Below are 19,245 nucleotides of genomic sequence, written 5' to 3'. Positions count from 1 at the left end.
ATAAAAGTATCCGACTCCAAACACGGCAAAGAAGCTCTCTTCTTTTCTAGGACTTTGTTCATATTATAGGTCCTTTATAAAAGATTTTGCAGCTATCGCTGAGCCATTGTTAAAATTAAAAAGGAAAAAGGCAAGATTCTCGTGGACGGCCGAAGCCAATAGTGCTTTCGAAAAATTAAAACAAGCATTAACGCAAGCCCCTGTGTTGAAATTTCCTGAAAAGGATGAAAATTTAGGAATTTCAGCGGATGCTTCGGATTATGCGGTAGAAGCGGTACTTTCGCAAAATCAACAGCCCGTGGCATTTCTTAGCCGAACTTTAAATCAAACACAAAGAAACTATTCCGCGACCGAGAGACAGGCACTTGCAGTTCTGTTAGCAGTGCAAAAGTTCCGAGTCTATTTTGGAAAGGCGCCAATAACAGTGTACTCTGATCATGCGGCGGTAACTAGATTGTACTCAGGGAAAAACTTATCCCCAAGGTTAATAAGATGGGCACTCAAGCTACAAGAATATAATCTGGTAATCAAACATACCCCTGGAAAGGAAAATATCGTAGCAGATGCCCTATCCAGAATTAAAATAGATGAAGAAGGTAATACCGTAAGGGTGGCAATGCTCACAGCATGTACAATAAATTCCCGAGAAACTGTAGTAACCGAACTGGGTAAGGATCCTGAGTTTGGAAGCATTTATGAGTATTTAAAGGATCCTGAAAATTTTAGCCACCAAGATATTGTGGCGATAAGAAATAGGGCGGCCCATTACGAACTAATAGATGGTCTATTATTCTATACAAAAACTACGAATTCCAACAACGAATTTCGACCTGTTATCCCAGCTAGTCTTAGATTAAATATCCTGCAGGAGCTCCATGACAGCCCTTTAGCTTCTCATGCTGGTATTCGAAAAACTATCCAACGCGTACGCGAGGCAGTCTACTTTCCTGAACTGCAAAAGTTAACAAGGGCGTATGTCAAGTCCTGCCCAACATGTCAAGCAGTTAATTATATTAATTTCCGCCCGGGCGGGTTTCTAAATAGTATTAAATCCGAATTTCCAAATGAAATAATTGGCATCGATTTATTGGGCCCTTTCCCAAAAAGTCAGTTAAATAAAAGTTCGGTATCTCCTTGTTATGGTTGATCAATTTAGTAAGTGGACCGAAATTGTTCCCTTAAAACGAGCCTCCGCGAAATTAGTTACTGATTCTATTTTAAATAAATATATTTTTTTAAAATACGGGGCGCCCCTAAACGTTATATCGGATAATGGTCCTCAATTTGTAAGTGATGTATTTGAAGACATGTGCCAAAAACTGGGCATACGTCATTTAAAAATGGTCCCGTATCGGCCGCAATCAAATATAGCGGAACGGGTCAATAGAAATATAGTGAAAATTATCCGTAGTTATGTTAAAAATTTTCATAAAAGCTGGGATAACTATGTCAATGAATTTGCTTTCGCCCTTAGGACCGCAAAACATGATACAACGGGCAAAACTCCTGCTGAGTTATTTTTAGGCAGAAAGATTATAACGCCGTTAGATAAATTATTTTATGTGCAACAAAGAGCCCCAGAATTTAAAATGGGTGATATAGAAAAACTAATTAAAGAAGAAAAAAAGAATACTGAAGTAGCACAGAGAAAACAAAAGCTATATTATGACTTGAAACGACGGGAAGTAACTTATAAAGTAGGGGATGAAGTATTAAAAATTAAGCATTCACTTTCTTCAGCACCAGAAGATAAAACTGCCAAATTTTTTCCACGATTTGAAGGACCATATGTCATAGAAAAATAACTCACGCTGTAGTAGTGTTAAAAGCCAAGAATGGTGAAACCTGCTCCGCAAACATTGATCAAATCAAACCCTACTATGATCGTAATAAAATGCAAATATTTACAGATCTTTTGCAGGATCCGGCACGGCAGACACCGCAGGCACAAGCTCCAGAGGTGGAACAACGACAAGTAGAAGGGCAAGCCATTAAGAGGCAGGAGCAAGTGAAAAGAAAGTTTCCCCGCGGGAAAATTGAAGGTAACAAGAAAAAAAGCCGTTCCACCGTCCAGAAAAGAGAGCTCACGAACACCCCCAGAATGAAGAAGGGAGAAGGACGACGAATGCAAAGAGAGCCAGGAGAAATGACGGCAACTATAACCCGGCTCTAAAACGGAAGATCTACTCATCCGACAGGACTCTCTGCAGCAAATGTCGCCGAACTGCGGAAGGGCCACCAGCGGCGGAGGAAAAGTTACAAGGAAAATTTGAACGGCCAGCAACGAGGTCCAAGCAGGAACACGAAAGAAGTTTCCCGATTCCGCCAAGACCAGCTGCCATCAAACGGCCAAGACCACAGGCAGAGGCGAAAAAGAAGGTATTCAAGAGTGACCGATCTGGAAAAAAAAGAAAGCTTCTAGAGGAAGGCACTGAAGAGCGAGCCCGCACACGAAGGATGATAAATCAAACAACAATCTATGCTACTTTCCAGGACTGGGCTCAGAAAGGAATGTCCGAATATCACAAAGATAAGTAAATTTTATGTTACTTTGCAAACTTAAGTTAATCTTTCATTCTTACTGCAAATGGCAGATTTCAAGAAGTTTTACCTCATGCGAGGTCTACCTTTATCGCCAAAAGCGCGAGAAATGAGTTGTTACCGATTTTGGTATTATGTTTTTCAATTACTCGCGCGTAAAACTAAAGTTGATGTATAATAGCGTTGTGTAAAGACTTAAATATTGTAAAAAGTTATTGTATAAATATTATTTAAAACATTCCGGCAAGAAAGAAGTTTTAGTCTGAAAGACTTTTTGAAATGTATTATTTCAATGTAGAAAGAATTGGCACTTGCTTTGAAAAGAATAGAAGTTAACAATGTACTACTAATGTATGTTTTCAAATGTGTAAAATTAACGGCATGTTAATATGTTCTTATATACAATGTGAACTGTTATTTTAAATGTTAAGAAATACCGTGATATGGTAAAAGTGAAAGTAATGTTAAAATTTTTTTTATTCGTGTGACTGTAAAAAGACTAAATCATGGTGAATATGTGTTAAAGGTTGAATGATGTAGTTAGGCTCTCTGACGCTACACTTCAGAGTTAGCCACTTTCAGAATAGTACCTCAGGGTTTAGAGTTGAAATTAGGGTGTGTTACGAGGTCTTGGTATGTTGAATTTTAACACGTTAGTGTTTTGATTGTAGGAGGAAGTGTTGAACACGTAGACAGAAACACATTCGTGTTTGGTGTTCTTTTACAACACATGTCAGAGAGCACGGGGAGAGAGAATTAAAATAGTCATGAATGAAATAAGAATGTTAAGAGAAATATAATTATACATGTTACTTGCCATTTCATTGTGTAACATTTCATTAAACTAGTTTTCCTTCCAGATCTCTGGAAGGAACCAGATTTGAATAAAAGCTCCTGTTTAGATGCAGTACAGATGAAAAAATTGTGTCCTGGGAGCTGCTATTGTAAAAACAAATTTCTTTCTTTTAAATTTCTAGTTTCTAGCGAAAAATGTTTGTAAAAGATTCGCCTCGCGTTAGATTCTAGAGCTAAAAGTTTTCAACAAGGTCGTTTTAGACCTCAGTTTCAAACTAATTAACTCTGGCGGGAAGTATGTAAGGATCTTAAGTTTTACTAACGTTTATTTTATTTTAAATCTTTACTATCACTTCTTATTTTCTACTTCCGGCCAGAATTATAAGCGTTAAAGTATTTATGCAAAGTTTGTCTGGCGAACGCCAAGTATTTAAGTTGTGGCTTTTTGCCAAGCGAGAGAGAGGAAGCAGTTAGTCGAAGCAGGCCGCTTACCTTAGAAGTTTTACTCAGTTGCTGGTTGCCTTCCAGGCCAGAGGTTTAATCCTCTTGATAACTTTAAACGTATTGTAGTGTTGTCTCTGTACTACATACGGCTTCCTGTTAATATAAGGTCAATCTTCCACGTTTATTATTTCAAAGTCAAATTAGAGTTTAGTTTTATTTTTATATTTTTACGTTTAGACCACAAGTAGTGGGTCTTTGTATTCCGAAGTACGGAAGTTATTGTAAATAGAGAAAAATAAAGGGTTTTGTATACCCCTTCTTGTGTATCCTGTCTACTTCCCACAGTTATTGAACATAACTTTAGTAAGCTCTCTGTTCCGAGTCAGGTCCTTGCATGTTCCCGAAGAAAGTAAGACGGAACATTGAACCTGATAAATTCACTTAAATTTGTTTACATTTCGAATTTAAAATGTGACGCTGGTAAAACAACCTCACGATTTTGATTTTAGTCGTAAGTGATCAAAAGTATTAATATGATTGCTAAAAATTTATTTTTCACTTTTTAGTGCACTTCGAAACATGTTATAGTGTAAAGAGGCTTTTTTACGTTTCTTTATTTCTCCTATTACGATGCTATGGAGAAGACGGATCTGCTTCAACGGATCTACTACAACGACTTTGTTTAACATACTCGCTTTTACATATATGCTAGTGTCACTTTTTTATTTTTTTTTCTTTTGTAATGTTTTCTCTGAGACTTTTTATGACATTTTATAACGGGATCTCATGAAATATAGTTATTGGTTGATAGTTTCAAAATATAAATGAAATGCTTACAAATTCTTGAGAAGAGTTAGAACAGATCAGTACTACCATATCATTGTAGCTAGTGATTTTGCCAAGATTGCACTTGCTCATTTCTTCCAATAACCACTGATCATTCTACAATAATAATAATAATAATAATAATAATGATAATAATAGAGTAGTAAACAAATGAGAAAAGTAAAAATAATTACAATTATCCCCGAGTAAATAATAAAATAATCACCGAGTAAACCATTTTACAACACTGTTTTGAATTCTAATTTAACTTGTACACAGTGGGATTCTTAAATTAATGACATGTATTGTATATAAAGGAAGAAAATAATATCTCAAGCTCAAAAAGAAATGCTTTCAGCGACAAGGACTTAAACTCATGTATTTATTTTAAATAATAGCTAAGATAACGTTTTTACGATTATCAATAACAGCAATTTCAAAAATTTTATAACTAAAATTTTTTATTTTAATGGTTCATGGAATTTAGATTATAATAAATCTAAATTCCATGTCGCTGATAAAGAATCGCTTATGACCTTTTGTAACAAGAAATACTTCAGTTTTCTAACAGAGCACATTAAAGTGTTTATGTCTTTTAAGTAGGTAATCAAATACAGAAATGATTCATATTTTTAAGCTTCTTCTTCTTTCTTTTTTTGGGGGGGAGGGGGGAGACAGTTTTGGATATTAATGTTTCATGCTTTGGTTTCTTGTAAATCTTCCGTAAAAAAACTGGACATCTGTATCTGCTCCAAATCGATTACATTTGACAGGGTTCTGCGAAAAACATTAAATAGAGAGCAGTACATCTCCGAACCCGAGTAATCGGTTCCGCCAGTATTCTGGACTGATTGTTGCTGTTGTTGCTAACGCAACCTTGTCTGACCTATAGTCAGCCGAAGCCCACGAAATTCCTCATGGCAAGGAGTGCAAGTTTACGCCTGTCTTTTGCAGCGGTCTTGAGCACCTTACAGGTGACAATGTGATTTAACTCAGTTCTGCCCCCAATTTTGATGGAGAGCACCCCCGGGAACGAGTTCGAGGGTCTCAGCCCCTCTTCCCTACATCACAAACCTCTCGAGAGGACTTTCGGATATTCAGAGTGCCTCCCATGCCGCACGGACACTATACATTTACAATCATCCATGCCTTCTCCGGAATTCGAACCCGGGCTGTTCGCTCGACAATCAGCTACGCTAACCACTATACCGGTAGGGTGGCTGTAACTGCGTGTAAGAAAACTAATGGAGGAAGTAAATAGTAAATAAAAATATTTAATTGGTTGCAAAATTATTTATTCCTATTTCTTCAATAAATAAAATACGATTAATAAATTCTAATACATTTATTAGAAATAATCTTAAAAATTGCATGTTTCTTCTGTGAAAACTGCAGTGTCCTTGTCCTTAAATATTTTCTTTAATCATTATTCATATTTCTTCTCTTTTTTTTTCGTAGCAAGTTATTGAATTCCTCATTGTTGGAAGAACTTTAAAGCTTTAATTTTGGGATCAACTTTTATAATAAGCTCTGACAAAATTTAAACTATTCTAGAATTGTTTATTGTTGTCCAGTTGTTAACTGGTTAGAGTACCAAACCGACTGTACCAAAGGACCCGGTTCCAATCCCGGGAAAGGCATGGTTGTAAAATATCCGTTCCTTCATAGGATTCAACGGTGGTCACCTATTTAAGTGCCTTCACAACAATATGATCGCCACTTTAGGCTTCAATAGTGGCATAGCCTATGTTGGCTAAATACCCGCCATTAGAAAAAGAAAGTATGTATCACAGTGCGTAACTTTGCAATTGCATAAAGTTAAATCACACTAAAAAGAGACCTTACCGTATAAACAGGTGAATAGATTATTTATGTATTAAATAGATAATTCTGTGCACTAATTATTTAGAATTTACTTTTATTTTGATCAACTAAAATTCTGTATGTTTTGAAATTTGTAACCAGACTATACGGAATTCGGATTAATCGAAGCCGGATAGTAATATTGAAGATATAAGGTTAATTTTGAGATTAACACACTACTTTTTGCACTGAATCTTTCTTGCAATTCTACTGTTTCAATACCCGTACAAGAAACTATGTTTGCATATTTAGATATTTCAACTTGAACTACTGATGAGAGAATTCAAGAGGTACCTGAGCAGAAACTTTAGTAGAAGACGCTAAATTCCTAGGCATTATCATTTTAATTTGGAAATCTCCTACACTCTATTTTAATTTGGAAATCCTCTTACAGTTGCATTAGCAAGACCGAAAATAGCGGCAGTTTCTTGCTGTCTTTATTTACACAAATTGAGTCCGAAAAAATTAAAATAAATCAGTTTTTACATATACATATTGCTATTTGATGTATTTAATTCTGTTAAGCGACTTAGAAAGACGTTCTAGAATTTAATAAGGCATTTAAAGACACCATTAAGATACTTAAAAAAATAAAAATGAACAATATTCCACAAATTCCTTTACATAGCACGTAAAATTGTCTTTGAAATAATTTAATGCCAAATTTAAAAATCGCAGGTCTTTCCTTTCGATAACTTTAACGAGCAAGGATGGTTGAAATTTAACCTTAAATTAATTTATAATAAGCATTGTTATTGCTTGCATTATGCTGGGGAAGACTATTTTTCGTTGCATATTTCATAGAGCTGCATTGGGTAGTATTATAGCAGCTAGCTGAAGCTGGTTGCTAGTTTTAGGAACGGGTATGAATTCGACTCCCGGTTAAATGTTTGCCTGTATATATATTATATATATATATTTTCATCCTCAAGTGTGTCACATGAATGTTTCGTCTGTAATGCATTCAGGCAGTCTTCTGGGTGACGAAATAAATAAATTACTGTTGAGTTCGATCATTATCGACGAATGCTTAATACGCATGTACACAGCGAATGAAGGGGAAAAATACTATAGATATTGGGTCAGTCCATAAATTCGTGCGCATTTTTTGATAAATTTTTAAATAATATAAAAAACACAATTTAACATTTTAATCAATTATATATTTTCCTTCATTATCTACAATGTCTCACCACCTTACAGGCAGCTTTTTTATGCCATTGCTGTAGAAAAACTCTGGTTTCGATAGAAAAAAACTTGAAAGTTCATTGTGTACATCCTGTTTATAATTAATATTTTTCACAGTAAAAACTTTTTTAAGGCACGAAATAAGTAAAAACCACTTGGGACAATATCTGGAAAGTAAGCAGGATGTGGCAAAAGCCCCCAATTAAATTCACTAATTTTTTGCAGCGTTGTTCGAGCCGTATGCGGTCTAGAGTTGTCATTATGAAACAACAGGCAAAGTTGTTCACTATAAACTTCTGAATTAATCCTTTGATTTGGTTCTAACAGTTCAAAACGTCCTGAAACGGGGCTCATCATCAATGCTGCGTTTTCCAACTTAAAATTTTTTAAACCATTTCTAGGAAGTCCTTACACTAATAGTGTGTTCACCATGTACACGATTAATTTTTATCGCTGCAAACCTGGCAGATTCACCACACGAAAATAAATCATGTAGCACAGCACGTTTGTGCCGATTATCTATATTCATCTTCTATGGGTACTAAAATGCGTTCGATATTTACGAAAGTTGGTTATGAACTGAATACTATGTTAGTCAAACGATGACATGTTTCAACAGGTCCAAAATTGAATTGTTTTAGTAAATGCGTCATAGAGAATTCCACGCATACTCTTAATGCGTACTGACCCGATAGTTCTGTTGGTATTCGATTAAGTGCGACATCTATCCAGTAGACACGACATATCTGGCATATTTAAGAATGTTCTTTTAAAATTTATGATTTCAAAATCTTCCGAGGGCTGAACAGCGGTCGAGCGTTAAATTCGCCGAATACTGGTAGTTCAGCACGAGGTTCGAATCCCAAGAATGGGCTGTCTGCGGGGGCGTTTTTGTGGTTTACCCCATGCGTAACCTGTATAGGAGCAGGTTTCCTTTAGAAAGTCATCCGTCCCCTCAGGTAGATAGCTCTCGAATGCTTTATCGTAATTAAATAAACCAAACCAAATTTTTTCGAATATTTTGTAACTCGATCCATCTTTAATAGGATACTTCTTCGAATATGTTTTTCTTTTAGTGGCTACTGGTTTCACTAGCGGCCGAGCGGTAAATTCGCAGAACACTGATAGTTCTGGCCTTGTCTCGATTTTAGGTGAGAGGGCCGCTTGTGCGGGAGCTTTCGTGGTTTCCCCCCCCCCATGTGTAAATTGTATGCTAGACTATTTCCCTTAGAAAAGCTTCCACGAAGGCATCTCTTTCCTTAGGCAGATAGCAGTAGTGTGCTCTGTTGTAATCTCAATAAACTCAAGATCAATAATTACTGTTAATTTTGAATGGTTACTTAAAGTAAAATTTTAATTTATTTATCATATTTAACTAATAAATTATAGTAAATATATTTGAATTAGAAATACAAAGAATTGATGCAAGAGTAATTTATTTCACTTTACTAAATTTAGCCTTTTAAAATTCTCCCTTATTTGTTAGTTCAGAAAATCAATATAAATTTTATATTTACTTTTTCAAAGAGTAGAGCTGAAAAAATTTGTATAAAAATTTTACCTTTTCTTCTAACAATGAGTAACATCTCCCATAATTCTCTGCACCACCTATATAAAATAATAATCATTTTAAAGCATTAGAAAATGTCTATTAATTTTCAAAAATAAAATGTACCGCGATCTATCATCCAGTTGCTGAATGCAACATGAAAGTCAAAACTGAAATTATGACTCTTTTTTGCCTTATTTTGCATTTTAATTTTTATCTTAAATTTAATACATTAGAATAATAAATACTAATTATTGAGTAGAATATTAAATTAGTGCCATACTAAAAGTTAATTTTACTCAGAAAAGTATCGTTAATTAAAAACTATTTTTATTCCAGTGTACTTACTATATATAAATCGATCTGAAATACTTTTCTGCGTTTTATAAATGTAATAATTTTATGTTAGTTATGTAGATGCATGAGGTCCAATTTCGTTTATGAAAATGAAGAAGCAACCTGGCCGATTCAACACACTTTTATTTCTGACAAAACATTTTTGAAATAGACATATCTAGCTCAATTTGGCACAAGACACGCGCCCGTTTTTAACAGTACATTTTCGGATTCTTATCTATACTATTAAAAATCTGTGCGAGTCTGTCTGTCTGTCTGCTGGTTTGTTTGTGATAATATTTCCTCCGGAAAAGCAGACAATTGACTTTCTAGAGAGGTACCCCGGATTCCAAAAATTCGTGGAATGCCATTTCGACCATTCGCATCTTCGTACGACTTAAATCAGCAGAGATATTAATTAAAAATTCTGAAAACGGTAATGTTCGAATTCATTTTTCTGAGTGGCAACAGTCTCGCGCGCTGGAAATAAAAATCTGCTGTATTTCGAATAGTGTTGCTACTGATCTCGAAAAGTGTACTCCGGATTCCAAAAATTCGTAGAATGCCATTTCGACCATTTTCATCATCGTACGACTTTAATCAGTCTAAAATATTAATTAAAAACTCTAAAACGCTAATTTTCGCATTCATTTATCTGAGTGGCAACAGTGTCGCGGGCTGAAGATAAGAAATCTGCTGTATTTCAAAAAGTGTTACTACTGATCGCTTTCAAACCGTAGAGGTTGTTAATAAAAATTGTTATGTTTTACAAAATATGAAATAAAAATAGAATTGTCAAACTTTAAATATATTATTATTATATAACGTCATACTCTGACGTTGAAGAAAGCATACGATTGCTAGTGATGTCTTTTTACGTCAAACATTTTTCTTTTGTGTCAGCATTTTAAATAACTAACTGCTGTTGGCAACATTTTGGTTTCAGGTTACCATAATTGACACAATATGTTATTGCCCCGTTAGTTCTTGCATTGATATTAAGAGAAAACTGTTACATTACATTAATTTAAAATCATTATGTCATACGTGATCTGAAATACTTTTGTTTCCTGGTTTGGCAACAATAAAATATTTTTCAATTTGTTATTGCTAGGAATGAATGAACTGATTTCATTCATACTGAAATATTTACGTTTTCTTTTCAGGTGTACATAGAACTTATACACTTTTCTTTGGCTACAGCTAGCAACTTTGTGTGCGGTATATTATATTAACGGTCTATTTTATTTTCATGTTTTTCAGTGCATTTTAATAATTTTACTTAAAAGTATTTAATTTCTTTTATTACATATTTTCTTTTTGAATACAGTTTAAAGTTTTGTGAATACAATGGCTCACAAAAGTGTTCGGACCCTTACCAGTTTCAGTGAAATATTGCTTTATTTAATAATAAAAATTAATATTTAAAAATGAACATGTTTAATAATATCTATGAATTTCTCTTAGAAAAATTACATTAATTACTTTATGAACACATTAAAACTTTTTTTGGAAAATAAATAATTAAAAATGTAATGAAAGGGTTACCTCACAAAAGTCTTCGTACGCTTTAAAGAAATCTGCACATATTAGTAAATATTGTAGTATTTCTGTCAGTTAGTATTTTGTAGTATATACTGCAGTATTTATGAGAGCTTTCAAACGTCTGGGCATAGAATTCACAAAGGTTCTTTTGTGATAACTGCATCAATGTTCCTCCATTCTTCCATCATTACTGTTTTTATTTCGAATTTTGTTTTAATGTTGTGTCTTCGTACTTTAACCTCTAATTCCCTCCAGATTTGTTCTGTTGGGTTTAAATCTGGTGACTGAGGTGGTTGTTTCAGAATTTTTGGACAATCATAGACATCCAAAAAGCGAATGTTGAGGGCCGTGTGCTTAAAAACGTTATTCTGATAAAAAAATAAAGTTGTTTCCAGTATCCAGATTTTGGGCAGATAATTTTAAACTACCTTTTAAATTATATAAATGAAGAGCATAGTTCATTGTGCCAGCAATGAATACTAAATTATTTAATCCTAATGCTGATATGCACCTTCACACAAGGACACCTCAACCGCCATACGAGTGTATATCTCTGGAATATCAGTTTAAACATCATTGCTTATCCTTAGCCCAGACCACTCAAAAATTGACACCTGTTTTTGAATTTATTACAAGCGGTTGTAACAAACATATTTTACAGGATAATTGTAATAAAACACTCAGGTTATTTAATCCATCTTTGCGGAATTCAGAAGCTGCTTAAAATCTCCTGTAGTAAGTTTCAAATCTTAGTAATCCACAAACCAAAGCCTAAATAAAGCCTTAGCTCAAGTCTGTGAATAAAATCAAGGTATTTTGATTGAGAAGATACAAGAAATTATTCCGGATTCTTCATCTACAAAATATTAAACATCGTACAGCATTAATACCTGCTTGCCTCGAAGCATGTTGCATGGATAAAACTGGGGCTTAAATCACCATATAACACAGATTGTTCTAAAAACAGTTATATCAAAAATTGTAAACTAGAGCCAGAATTCGGGCACAGCCAATGACACCGAGAAAGATTAATTGTTTAAATTCAATTCAAAGGCCTTTCACTCTTTGCAGTATGGCACAGCTTCAAATATAGCTCTTGATATTTTAGCTGATGCTCTTCCATTATCAAGCAATGCAGAATGACGCAAGCTTCTTAATTTAATATTCAAGCGTTTTTGCTATGCAACTATGAACAGAGAAAGAATCCAAATGTTATTCATCCAGCACTTCGTTTCAGCAAAACAAAATTCCCCATGTTTGAGGAAAATTTAAGTAGTTCTTCTCCGTATATATATATTGATGGATCAAAAATTGGAGGAAACGTTGGTTGAGCAGTCTATTTTCAAACTGGCCTTTCAAATATAATCAACTAAAATGATCATCCCCATAATACTTATAGTGTTTCCCAGGCTGAATTGTCAGCTATAAAGGCAGCGATTGAAATAGCTATTCTCAAAAATCTGAATGATCGTAACATAAAAATTACTAACAAGCCGCTATTTTAGTGATTAGGAATCTCTTACTTGCCTCACCAATTATTTCCGCTATTAATTCGCTTCTTTCTTTAATTCCAAGCTACAAAACTTAAATTTCATGGACCAAAGGATATAGTGGCCTTTCGGTAATAATCAGGCAGATGAATTAGCCATAGAACCATATCTTCATCAAGAAGGTATTGAAGTCATCATTTTATGGCTTTGCTCAAATTTCAAGTGGAAACTAAAACAACTTACTTCAAGTTATTGGTAAGATCTGGGAACTTTGCAGGGAAGACACCCATATAACTTGATCCACAATTAAGTTTCGCATCTCTGTACACGAATCCTTCATTAGATTACTATATAGCAGGACATCGACCCTTCCCACATATTTCTAGTTAAGAAATATGGCGAACTTCAAAGCATATGTGGGGGAACACAGAATTCCTGATCATTACAATTTATCATGGCCCTTAAAAGAGGATAATCACATAAAATCCTCACAAATTGACTATTAGACCTATAAAATATAATAGTCTAATAGTCTAGTATACTATTAGACCTGTAAAAACCTTTTATTACTATAATAACTCCATGGGTACCTCCTTAGTGTGATTATTACAGTATAAGGTATTTCTCCAGACTTCCCTTCGTGGTGTAGTGGTTCTGCACGTTGGGCCGGTATTCCAGAGGTCCGTTGTGTTATGAAGCTTACTTCACGGCACCAGTGTTAAATAAGAAACTACTTGCCATGGGAGGTTTCTACTTCCTCTTAGGGAGGAAACTAAACTCTTAAGAATTTGCTAATTACCAAACTTTTAGTGATCGTATAGGTAAAACGGTAAAGCATTTGCGTTGTGAAAAATGCATCCCGGGACCGCGCCGTGAGAGGATCGTAACATAAGAAAACATATACAAGATATATAGGAAAAACATATTAAATATATAAAGAAAACATACTGTAATAGGTTTCCAGATTAAATATCAGTTTATTCAATTTCATCAAAAAATAAATAAATAAATAAATAAATAAATAAAATCTTATCCTCATCAGAGAGTCTAAGGGGAATTCTTCAATTTGTCATTTACTTTTTTTTACATTTAAATTCATATAAAAACCTTAAGGTTTGTCTTGGTAATTTAGAAGGGGAAAGGGAAACAATTGAAAGCCTGTGAATTAAATTAAGATTCAACGTTGTTATTTACATTCCAAGGAAAATCGTAGAAACCTTACTTGAAGTTCAAACACACACACACACAAAAAAAAAAAAAAAAAAAAAAAAAAAAAAAAACTTATCTGCTCTTGAAGTGGAGGACTCGTATCCTAATAAGCGTTGACGTCGGCGGGGCTCATTTTTACGGTCACAAATGGAAGTTTCAGAAGACATTGTCCTGTCCTGGCACTATTGGCGAAACACACACGCCGGTAACTGGTTTCCATAACGACGAAGCTACTTTAATTCTGGAAAACAGAAAACAGGTGCACTGCTGCCCAGCACGGCTATCCGCTTGGTCTTGAAAGTCTTAAATCAACACGCAGGTAACTGGTTTTCATAATGACGAAGTTACTTTAATTCTGGAAAACAGAAAACAGGTGCACTGCTGCCCAGCACGGCTATCCGCTTGGTCTTGAAAGTCTTAAGTCAACACGCAGGTAACTGGTTTTCATAATGACGAAGTTATTTTACCTCTGTAAAACAGAAAAACAGGAGCACTGCTGCCCAGCACGGCTATCCGCCTGGTCTTGAAAGTCTTAAGTCACTCGCCCGGTTCAATTTCGCCTTTTAACCAGAACGCGGCAGGGAAGCATCTCTCTTCGTAAATTACATCTTTTTCAAGCAAGTTTCAAGAGTAACCTCCAAAAGTAAGTTCAGCAAGCCAGTCAGAAAGTGATTCCAACTCGAATTTTCTTCGTCTCCTTCACAAATGCGGGCTCCCACAATGGCTTCAATTATCGCCCCCTTAATTTTGGCAAAATTTGCGTTTTCAACCCCTGAATGCGGAAATAAGGGTGATCGCGCATGCGCACCCTTCTTCACTTAGCCAACAACCGGACCCTCAATCGCCAAAAACCTGAATGACTTATATCGAAAGTCAAGTAGCAACCTTTGACCTTTCTGTCACGTACTTCCTCTCTTAAGGTCAACTACACAATGAAAATTCCTTCTAGAACATTCTAAAGGACAAAGCGCGCGAAATCATGACTTAGCAAAAAATTGACTCCCTTTCCCTGCTTCTTTTCACAATGAATCAAAGCTTGTACAAAATTTGCAAATAAAGTAAAATAAATAATATTCTTTTAAACTAAATAATATTCCCAGAAGCATCTGTTTTTCCCCAAAATTAAAGCCTTAAAATAAATAATTCAGAATCAAATAAAATTAAGATTTCCATAAATCAGAAAATCACTCACCTAGTTTTTATAACGCTATCAGACAAATTCTCTACACAGTTCTCTTGTTCGATTCCCGGAGAAGGCGTTGCTAATTTTTCATCTTGTCTGCTTCCAAAAATATCTAATGTCTCTACAGCAGTTCATTATAATATTGTGCTCCTAGTACTTATTTTATTTATGTTACTTATTATGTTTGCCTTCTATTTGTTTTACACCAAAACAGTTGTTCAATTTATATTTAAACTATATTGTAATCTAAATAATTATTTTTATTAAATACTGGATGCGGGGTGTACGGTAGATTGTATAATGTACCATAATAGGTAATAATTACAATAACGTACTATAATAGATCCTTTGGAAAACTTCAATTGCTCATTTTCTCAACTTTTCTTTCTAAACTGTTATGAGGCTTGCAATTTGCAATTTTTTTAAGAGTTAGTTAATATGGAAAGGTATTACCAGTTGACCGTTAATGTCTCCCATACGTTTTCCTGCATCTCTACCTATACAAAATACCCTACCCTAATTATGTAAATTATTACGAAATATATTCGATTACTACAGGATCAGGAGACAAAACAGATACTAATTTTAATACTTTAAGATCAAACTTAACAATACTAAAGGAAATATAAGAAATTATCTCTAAATGGGGATTATTGTTAATTTGAGAAATTGTTCTAATTCAATTTTAAATATGATTTAAATTAAAAATGCTAAAATTGTTTTGTATTTAATAACAAGCTTTTTTATTATTTAAGCATACATGTAGCAGAAATATCACTATTTGCATTATCTTTGCAAGGCAATTTTCCCTCATTGTTATATATTAAATCAGGGCTGGAATTTATTTGTTGTAGAAGCTTAACTATGGTACCCAGTATAACAAACTTGAAACATACCTTCACATTCACAAACTTGTCTCCTAAAACATAAAAAAAATTCGTAAACATCCTCGTCATCTTCTGACATTACGTTGGAAAGGATCTCTATAAAATATAACATTACAATAAAATATAGACAGTTGCCAAACCAAGCCATGATAACAATTGGTGAATTTTTGCTCTCCAACTACTTTTAATATCGCCTCTCTTCTCTTTATCCAAATAGGCTATGAATCACTATTTTATAAACCACACCCAGCCAAGAATGAAAGCAGTGAAAAATATAATATTTAATTTTATTTTACTTCAAGCACATAAATGATACTTTGTCCTTCTTGTTGCAGGAAATTTTCTGTATGAAATGTTTGGAATAAATCCAAATTTTCATAATGTACTACAATAGCAAAAATTTAGTTAATGCAAAAATAGTAGTTAATATGTTACAATATCAAGAAAACGATTTCCTCTAAATATACACGATTTCATTTCCAACATACCATAATGAAAGACAAAACTTTTAGGTTTCCTTATTTGTATAAAACTTTCTACTATATTGTTTCTAAAATGCTTCAGTATTCTTAAAAAGTTTTATTAGAAAATGTAGTCATGAAATTTACGTTTAATAAACAAGCCTTGTTAAATTATATTAGTGCAGAAGTAGAATTTTTCATTTGAATTTTATTAAAATACGTAATACAAAAATAGTTATTATAACAGAAACGTTGATATAAAATGTAATTTATGCATACTATATGAACTAAATATATTGCTGTAGTAGGTAAACATATTTATATAGCAACATACACTTTTGCATGTTTCAACTTTCTTTTATTTTTTATACTGAACTAGGAATCGAGCAAAGCAAAAATGACGTTAATGAGCATAAATATTGATTTAATTCCTACGCTTGATAAATTTGACATAAGCAGTTCACATATAATGGAAACCAAATCAGTGCACAATCTTCTGAGCAATAGTTCGACTTAGAAAGTTAAAAATTGAGGCGAAACGTGTATAGTAAAACTTGTTCCCCAAGATCCTAAGTATTCAGCATCCTAAGGTCAACAGTAATTATATAGTAAATACATTATTACTTTCTTGTACGAAGTAAAAAGGAAGTATTCTAATCACGAAAAATTTTGGGTATCATATTTCAAGGAAAATATCCATTTTGGCGACTATCGAATACAATTTAACGATGTTTTTGTGTGACATCTGCACGTAAGGACAGAATAAAGGACTTTTTACCCCCAAAACACTATAAAATTCTTTTAAATTAAATTCTGAAGAGAATTTTTTGTGGCGTCTGTGCGTACGTATGTATCTCGCATAGCTCAAAAACGAGTAGCCTCAGAACGTTGAAATTTTGTATATAGGACTGCTATAACATGTAGATGTGCACATCGTATTTTGGTTGCAATCGGCCGAACCAAAGGTATATAAATATATATATATATATATATATATATACATTGCAACCAATATATGTAAGATAAAAATGTGTGAATTGCTCTTATTATGACATATATATATATATCCATCTGTTACTTGGCTCAATGATCTCAGTTTCTTTACTTTTACATGTTTGTAAATTGTTAATGTTTTTGCTTTAAAAATGATTGAATTATGTTCTTATCTTTCGGTTAAGGTTTTCATGTCTTTAGTAAATCTGCATGCAATACTTATAGAGTTATCACCAATTTAAAAGTTGTTTAAGTGCGGCTAATTTTATTACCATGGCGGTAATTATTTTTGGCATGGTGGACATGTTTGTTCACATTTGAAACTTGGCAGATTAGAGGATTTGTTGCTAATCTAGAGAAACTAAGCTTCGCAACAACAAAAATAACGTCTTCTTTTATTATTGTGAATAAAATCATGCTTAATCCAATCTGAAATTTATTCGAGAAAATAAGTGTTTAAGATTTACTTCGTAATTTTTAACGAAAATATTTTGAGTTTTTATGTATTTTTGTCTTGTCGCGAAATGAGAACTGAATTAATTGAATGAGAAATACTGAATCCTCTGTGAAAACCTGACTCTTTTTTGTTTTGTTTGCTTAATTTCTTTTATGCATCGTTTTAGATTTATACACTGACTACCAATAAGTATTTGGACACCTATGGAAATGACGATATCTGCGGTCCCAAGGTACGTCACGGACTCCGTATATATATATCGTGTAGGAAGCAGCATCGGCTTTAGTCGCATGCAAGATGCCTCCCAGTTCGGAACTCTCTGATTTCGAGAAAGGTATAATTATCGGGTATAACAAATGTGGCCGATCCTTAAGGGACATATCTAGCGATCTGAAGTACCCAATATCGACAGTGGCCTATGTTATTAAGAAGTGGAAGGTGAGGGGTGATTGTCGGAATGTGCCCCGACTCGGCAGACCAACGAAATTGGGGGATAGAGACCGACGAGTGCTATTGAGAGAAATTCAGAACCGCACCCAACCGATAGCCCTCATCCGCGAGGAGTTTCAACAGGCATCCGGGAGTATTGTTTCAATGAATACCATCCGTAAGGAAGCACATCTGCTTGGTTTCCATGGTCGTGCTGCTGCCCATAAGCCTTTGATCACACAGTCCAACCGCGCTGCTCGGTTAATGTGGTGCAAAGCACGTCCAAATTGGACCGTAGATCAGTGAAAACGGGTTCTTTGGAGTGTCGAATCAAGGTTCACCCTTTACCGTTCTGATGGCAGGGTCTGGGTCTGGCGTCTACCTGGAAAACGTCTCCTGCCAGAATGCATTGTGCCAACAGTCAAGTTCGGCGAAGGTGAAATTATGGTCTGGGGGTGTTTCTCCTGGTATGGGCTGGGACCCTTGGTCCCCATTCATGGTAAGCTCAACTCCGATGCCTACTGCACTATTTTGGATGACAATGTGCTTCCTACGTTGTGGCAGTTTTACGAGTTGGATCCCTGTTACTTTCAGGACGACAATGCCAGTTGTCATGTTTCGACGTTAACAAAGGCTTGGTATGGTGCCAATGGAGTTCATTGAATGGACTGGCCTGCCCAGAGTCCAGACCTGAACCCTATTGAGAACCTCTGGGACGAGCTGCATCGTCGAATTCTGGGGTGCACTACCTGTGCAAAATCGGTGAAGGAACTTCTATGTCTTCTCCAAGCCGAGTGGAAGAAAATACCACTAGCTGTCATACAAAGGCTTGTGGAAAGTATTCCCCGGAGGGTTCACGCTGTAATTACCTCTCGTGGAGGTCCTACCAACTATTGATTTTGAATAAAGTTAGTTTTTCTTTTCTATCACAGGTGTCCAAATACTTATTGGTAGTCAGTGTGTAAGGATCCTAAGTTTTACTAACGTTTATTTTATTTTAAATCTTTACTATCACTTCTTATTTTCTACTTTCGGCCAGAATTAAAAGCT

The 19,245-nt window shown here is 34.6% G+C and overlaps 1 protein-coding gene across 1 annotated transcript in view; it reads right to left on the bottom strand.

The window, feature by feature from the left end:
- Positions 1-16,047, bottom strand: part of LOC118191993 (uncharacterized) — a 44,778-nt gene extending 28,731 nt beyond the window's left edge. Inside the window, exons 1-3 of the mRNA XM_085822954.1 lie at positions 15,865-16,047; positions 9,218-9,264; positions 4,618-4,722 (exon numbers count right to left, since the gene is read on the bottom strand). Of these exons, the coding sequence (XP_085679080.1) occupies positions 4,618-4,722; positions 9,218-9,264; positions 15,865-16,003 (291 nt within the window). The 5' untranslated portion in view covers positions 16,004-16,047. The remainder of the gene's footprint in view (positions 1-4,617; positions 4,723-9,217; positions 9,265-15,864) is intronic.
- Positions 16,048-19,245: the final 3,198 nt, after the last annotated feature.

The sequence above is a fragment of the Stegodyphus dumicola genome, chromosome 8 (genome assembly GCF_044657685.1).
Source record: "Stegodyphus dumicola isolate Sdum_Otavi_A_Nest chromosome 8, ASM4465768v1".
Lineage (NCBI taxonomy): Eukaryota > Metazoa > Arthropoda > Arachnida > Araneae > Eresidae > Stegodyphus > Stegodyphus dumicola.
Note: the sequence above shows the minus strand (reverse complement) of the source record. Positions and strands in the feature narration are given on the sequence as shown.